Source organism: Salvia splendens, chromosome 1 (genome assembly GCF_004379255.2).
Source record: "Salvia splendens isolate huo1 chromosome 1, SspV2, whole genome shotgun sequence".
In the NCBI taxonomy this organism is placed as follows: domain Eukaryota; kingdom Viridiplantae; phylum Streptophyta; class Magnoliopsida; order Lamiales; family Lamiaceae; genus Salvia; species Salvia splendens.
Window position 1 is genome coordinate 16,734,544 of NC_056032.1, and position 6,934 is coordinate 16,741,477.

Below are 6,934 nucleotides of genomic sequence, written 5' to 3' on the forward strand. Positions count from 1 at the left end.
TACCGAAAAGTCGGTATATCAAAATATGAAAACCTTTACCTTACCGACATTTCGGTATACCGTACCGTGCTGCGGTATACTGCAAGTTTAGGGTATATACCGTAATTTTGCGGTATATAAAATATGAAAATATAAAATATTATAAATAATAAATATATTAAATATATATAATTATTAACGGCATATACCGCAAAATTACGGTATATATACCGTAATTACGCTATGATGCGGTATACCGCGGTATATACAAAGTTCATACCTTTGTCGTACCTAAATCTATCGGTAAGGTATCATACCGTACGGAAAATTCGGTATTTTCGGTATTTTTTCGATACGGTATGTGCGGTATGTGCGGTATTTCGGTATATTTTGCCAGCCCTAGTTCAAGGTACCCACGCGAAGCTCTTTCGAAGACGAAGAGAATGATATCCATTTGGGAGAATTTGGAGTTCATATTGGCAGTCGGATTAATGTTGATATTATGATTTTCTTCACTTGTCCACCTTGCCTTAAGTGATAAATGTGTTTTTGGCTTATTTTCATATGTTTCTTGCATATCTCACACAAAATGGTCAAAATACCATAATATAGAGAATATTATATATTATGGCTCTTTTAATTTCCATATATATAAGAATATCAATCAATTTCTATCTCTAAACACGTGCAAAATCCAAGCTTATCAAAAGCAGAAAGAATGACGATGACAAGAAAGAATAAACCTTTGAACTCCATCCAAAAAATAGTCTATATATCATTCTATTTAGGGTTAATAGTCAATTAAATCATAAAGTTTGGTCAAATTCTAGTATGTCCCTTAAACTTTGAAATTGGAATAATAAATTGAGTATTCTATCTACCAAAATTATTTTTTTACTAAAATAGTCAATTTTTCCATTTCTGTCCAACTGTGGAGTAATTCATTAGTACTAAAAGTTGCACAAATGATAAATAAAAAGTTGCCCTGCTTTATCTTTAATGCTACAATTCGATGTGTAAACTGAATGGTGAAAACCATTAAGGTCAGAACATCAATAGCTATAACTTTAATATACTACAACAACAATAGAAGTCTAACCCTCAACTTATTGTAAAATGGCAATAAGCAACGTGAGAATAATTTAAATTTTATCAACCCTCAACTTTCAGTTGCAGAAATGGGGCATCTTCAAGCTTTTGAGAAGTGCCATCAAGTCCACGCACCTGAATTATGAATTTCAGAAAAGAAGTACCCGAAGGGACTTCGAGGTCAGAAATGTAAAAGGATTTCACGGCCGCCTCCCCAAGATACTCGTGAGCTACTTCAGATAGTCGACTCTGGGTCCCAGATGATGGGCTATTGAGCTTCTCAACGAATATGTTGTAATTTAGGAAAAGATCAGCATAACCAGCTTTGAGTTGCCAAATGATTTTAACACTGAGGTTCTTGGACCCTTGTGAACCGGAAGTCCAACTGACGAATTCGCTAGAAACGTGCCACGAATCAGATGGGGGGAAATTTTTATTCTCACCATCTGCAGAGATCTTAAGGTCTCCGAGTACTGCGTAGTATTCTGATGGAGCACGAGAAAGTATGTCATCAGCAGCAATGGCAGTGGCAGCAGACCTTTCTGGCTTTGGTCTGTAGCATAGGGCCTGGATTTCTGTTAATATGTGTCCAGCCATGTTGATGCTGCTTTCTTGAATGATCCATCCGGGTTCTTGATCCAGCTTGGTCACTCGTCGTGGCTTCACAACACTAGTGAAATGGCTTGAGAACTGGGTCATGGTTAGCAAGGTATTTCCTGATGCAGCAAGAAGTACTGTCTTTTTGTCGTTGCTGGCAGAAGAGAAACCAAGAGCGAGGCCTAGGAGAGAGTTCCCATTTGATTTAACCTTCATGAGTTATATCATCAGATAATGAGTTCAAGTAGTCACAAAGATCACTATATCATCAAGAGCGTGAGGTTGTATCAGGTTCCGATTTTATAAAAGTGGCAACGAACCTAAGGTTCTTATGGATTCAAATTCATCTTTTGTTGGTCCATCACTTACCTTTGATGAAATTAAGAATGGGACTGCATTGTAGCTGTGAAAAGAAAGCAATTAACATTACACAGCATATTGAATTTCGGAGTTAGAGCCTTACAGAATATGTGAAGTGTACTGGTGAGTTCCGCAAAGGTAGCTCTCCGTGAAAGAGACGTGCTCTAAATTCAGCTTTATCATCGAGAGTTCCTACAAATGTGATGCTTCCTCCCCCGCTGTAAGATGCTCCTTTGAAACTGTAATTAGTATATAAATGTCACATTTCCAAGTATTGGGTTCAGCAAGCATTGGTTTCTGTATCACGGATAAGCATTCACATTTTCATGTTTACTTTCACGGGCATGTTTAAATTTAATAAAGTTCCATGCAGCAGCTGGTATGAAAAATATTCAAAATTAAAAGACGATTTTCTCAGTTGACAGACAAAAATATTGAACACTGAAAAGAACTAGAAAGTAGAAACAGCTACAAGGAACCCAAAAGTAATTGATAATAAAGTGAAACAACTTACTCAATTGAGACTTGGATCGGCTCAGTGTTAGAGTCTCCAGAGTAGGCAAGGAAAGGCTGTAACAAAGTCCACAGGTCAGGATGATGGAAAAGATAAGCCAGAGTAGTTAGATCAACTATTACACAGTCAAAAGCACCAATCAGTAACTACCCCCTACATTTGATTAGTAGAAGGGAATAGGCTGCTTAAACATGTGATCAGATGACCGTACTGATATTTTTTTTTGGTAATCTATTTTGAAGTTATATCCATTGTTGCACGGCCTAAGGTACTTAACTGAGCAACTGCTGCTTGGTAACTAACAGACAACGAAAGGCTTGCTCAACACTCTGATTATTACTCTCTTTGAAAAGTGAAAAATATGACTCAACATATGCAAATTAATGTTTATTTTATGATAGTTTAAGGCATATAATCCAGTATTAGAGTAATTCCATCCTCTACTAGGGAAAGCACTATTTTTCAGAAGTTGAGAAAACAGAAGTATTGATGCAAGCTCTTCCCTTCTGAATCAGATAGATTCATATCTGAAAGAGGTTGACACTAAGTTCTTCCGAAATAGACTATTTGTTCCTCCGTTAGAGGTGTTCCAGAAATTTCTGTGATTTAAGTAAATTGTCCTACTAGCAGAACACATTGGGAGGCATACCTGAAAGCTTTGGGACGAGAGGTCGTTCCATTGATTGCTGGAAATTTGCTTCCCATCAGTATAGATGTGGTAACCATGACCCTGAGACAGTATTACACATTTTCTTATATAGCAATGATTTAGTTAACATGTTGCCCGGCAGACTCTACGTGATAAAACTTCTGAAAGATAAACCGGTGTGTATGATTTACAAAGAAGAAAAGTAAAATGAAATGAGGATGATAGTCAGATATCATGAAACATTAAGTACCTGATTGAAATTCGAGTAGAATGGAAGCACTTTTGGGTAGTTCTGGACAATTCCCCAAGATTTTTCAACCTGTCCCCACCATCTGTTATTTATTCCATGCAAATGAATGGCAAATGATAAAGAACCTATAGAGTGAAGCTGACGAGCAATATTCATTTAAGCTAGGAAAATTCAACCCCAAAGGAATTTAAGGTTACATGAAGATCGACAGATGAGACATTACATGCATAGAGAAGTTAGAAAACTTAGAGGAGTAGCCACTAGGTAAACAGTATCTTCCTTCACAGTATCCAACAGTTAATCCAGATCAAAGGATAGAAAGAATTACTGAACACAAAAGGGAACCAGCTTCGACTAGTGTGGTGCAGGGTCTTAATCTTTATCCAGAAAAATTAGTACCCAGATAGACTTACCACATTTATTATGTCAAAACAAGATAGAATTGCTGAACACTAAAGTCTTCTCGTGCACTCCCGTATGTTACCAAGCAAGAAGTATCAAACATAACATAACAAGATAAATATGGATCCACAGGCTAGATAAGTCAGTACCGGCCATTACCGATTTTGAGCAGTTTGAAAGTCAGGTGGTTGTTGAGTCTCATAGACCCATCCAGGTGCAAATATTGCTACTGAAACATCGGCCTTCTTTATCACATCAAGAGCAACATTTGTCTGCATAAAAGGATATAATCTTTTAAAAGTTCCAAACACTGAAGAATATGGTTTTGCATTGAAGTGAAAAATTCTACTCCATTTATTACAAAATTGCATAAAAGATTCACTAAATGAATAAAACCTCAACATAGGTGCTTCCTATTATGTCTTACATGTGCTTATTCAGGTTTAGGACAAAGATCCCAGTCCAAACTTTCCTGATTAAATCCATAGACAAGTTTCTCGTATTTGATGTCATCTATTTTATAGTCTTTATAATTTTTGTAGCACAAGAAAATAATACTCCCTCTCTTAAGATAAGACATGCAAAGATTACGGGAAATAAAAGAAGGGTAGATGAAACTTGAGAACTAAGAAGTTATATCAGTAAAATATTTAAGTAAACCAAAAATGAATACTACATTTTTATTCATCTAAGGCGAAACAGGTTAAAACCTACAGTCCCCTGTCCACCGCCATACGTGCCCCTTCCGAAGACATCAATGCCCATGTAAACATCAAAATTTCTGTCAGCTGCAACCTCAGCCGACTGCTTAGGAAAATCTTCCTGTATCACAGAAAAAAAGTTCCAATATGTTCTTATCCATATACATACGTATATATACAAATACAGTAGGAAAGTAACACTACCTTCCATGAATAGTTCACAAAAATGCCATCACATAAATCAAAGAATGGCTTGTTTTTGTCATTTAGTTGATTCTGCCAGTTAAGATCACCATCAACAGTGACACTATCATACCTGTAGCCTCACACAATTAGTATATATATTAATAGTAGTACTTCAATTGTGTTCTCTAGAAAGTTCCAAAACAGAAAGAAGTAAATGCTGTCATTACCATATAACCAAAGACCCAGGCAGCGAGGAGTGCATGGTCTGGCTTAAATAGCTGACGAATTCTTTCAGGTTCGGGATTTGTCCGAGATCCAAATTGACTTCCATATTGATCTGCCAATACGAACAAGTAACCAAATTTATTACTTTTTGACAACTTCTTTCCTCAATCAAAGAACTAAAGTCCCAATAAATTCTGCCCCATGTTCGCTTAATGTTTTAGCGTCCCAATGATTCATAGTCAATCAAAACTCCTTTTTTTAAAACTTGAGCTATGTTGAATGAACTTGTGGATCAGATAAACTGGCTGTTAGTATATATGGAAGCAGACATGCTGATCTCAGAAACAGTTCAGTACAAATCCTGCAAAGCAAGTATGATAAAGCCTAAACACTACACTACAGACATCAAAACTCAATAATTGAAAGAAAGGAAAAAACCACTGAAATAAATGTGACAACGATCCCAAAATGAAGCGTGAAAAAGCATATTGAGATAAGACATAGGAAATATGCAAGCTCACCAGCCAACCATCAAAGCCTAGAGCAACAGCAAGCTCTGTCAGTCGGTCAGCATACATTCGAATAGAATCCTTTGAAGCTAACAGTTTATCAGCACGTATTTTCCCTTCATCCCATTCCATGATAAAAGTCCCTAATACCTTCAGAGTTGCATCAATACAAATAATAAAATAAGTGACCTAAAATGTGAACATATCCAAATATACTAATACAGTACAAAATATACATACGTGACTGAGAATTGTGACCACAATTTTTCCAAAATTCCATTGAGAAGCTCTAGAGTGCAAATTTTACTATTTGAAAACCACAACTTCAAGGCATCACCAGCTAATTAAATAAGTACTAACAGTTAGAACACTCTTTTTCTTTATAGAGAAGACAATAATATCATTTCCCTTTATCACAAACCCAATCACAGCAAAATGAACACCAACACATGATGGACCACACATCATAAAGCAAACTTTAATTGAAACAACAAAAAAAGCATCCGAAACTTGAGTGAAAGTAAACTTTATGACTCTGATCAAAATGAACTTTCCCCCAAAATAGAACACAAATTCGCAAAAGGCAACAAGTGATTAACCGACCAATCAATCAATCACACCTTAACGCCGTGTCTATGAGCAGTATTAGTCCAGCACGGCGGCGGCAGAGTCACCAGATTATGCGAGAAGTAAACAAAAACATCGATCAAATACCAATGCCATATCGCAAACGCCTCGGCGTTGGCCCCTCCCTGCACGAGCCTGTCATCCGTGTACCCTCCCGCCATGTCATGGCAGACCAGAGTCCGAGGCCGGCTCGGCAAGGCGGCGGCGGCGGCAGGAAGCTTCACGGAGGCCTTGTTGAAGGGGAAATGGAAGGAATTGAAGTAGGCTCGGGACTCCAATTCCTCGAGCGTCTGCAGCGGGTAGGAGACCGGAGTGGCCGGGATGAGAGGATCAAAAGGCGGCGGAGGATCGGCGGAGGAGGAATCATCTGCCATTGCAAGTGAAGAGAGGAAGGAGCGGAGATCCTTGAGAGCAGCGTAGGCTTTGGGGTGATTGGATTTTAAATAGGGGATCATATGAAGCAGACCTCATGCCACTGAGTTGACTCACTCCTCTTCTTCACTGAAAATATCGTTTCTTGTTGCCTTGGCGCTACAATGAAATTCTATCTGGGTTTTCCGATTTTGTGGAAAATTCAGTTATCAATTCCTAATCTCAATTTCCCTTCCTTTTTTAACTCCAAATATAAATAAATAAATACTCCATATATTTGTCTTTAAATTTACATTAATTTGTCTAAAAAAATATGTATATACACGAAGAGTTATGTTAAAAAAAATGAACTTGAGTTTATGGTATAGAAAAGATCAAATATCAATCTTAGGATTTTAATATAAAATGCTAGTGTTATGGCAGATGATAATCAAATTTAATTAATTAAAACGTCTACTCTAATGGTAAATTTAT

At 37.1% G+C, this 6,934-nt stretch overlaps 1 protein-coding gene across 1 annotated transcript; it reads right to left on the reverse strand.

Annotated features, from left to right (window-relative positions):
* Positions 1 to 948: 948 nt before the first annotated feature.
* Positions 949 to 6,679, reverse strand: LOC121744279 (cytosolic endo-beta-N-acetylglucosaminidase 1-like). The gene is made up of 11 exons (XM_042137763.1): positions 6,082 to 6,679; positions 5,474 to 5,611; positions 4,955 to 5,064; positions 4,746 to 4,857; positions 4,555 to 4,662; positions 4,000 to 4,112; positions 3,439 to 3,520; positions 3,189 to 3,269; positions 2,540 to 2,595; positions 2,129 to 2,264; positions 949 to 1,875 (listed from the first exon to the last, which is right to left on the reverse strand). The coding sequence occupies exons 1-11, from the start codon at positions 6,541 to 6,543 to the stop codon at positions 1,132 to 1,134; spliced, it is 2,142 nt and encodes a 713-aa protein (XP_041993697.1). The 5' UTR covers positions 6,544 to 6,679; the 3' UTR covers positions 949 to 1,131.
* Positions 6,680 to 6,934: the final 255 nt, after the last annotated feature.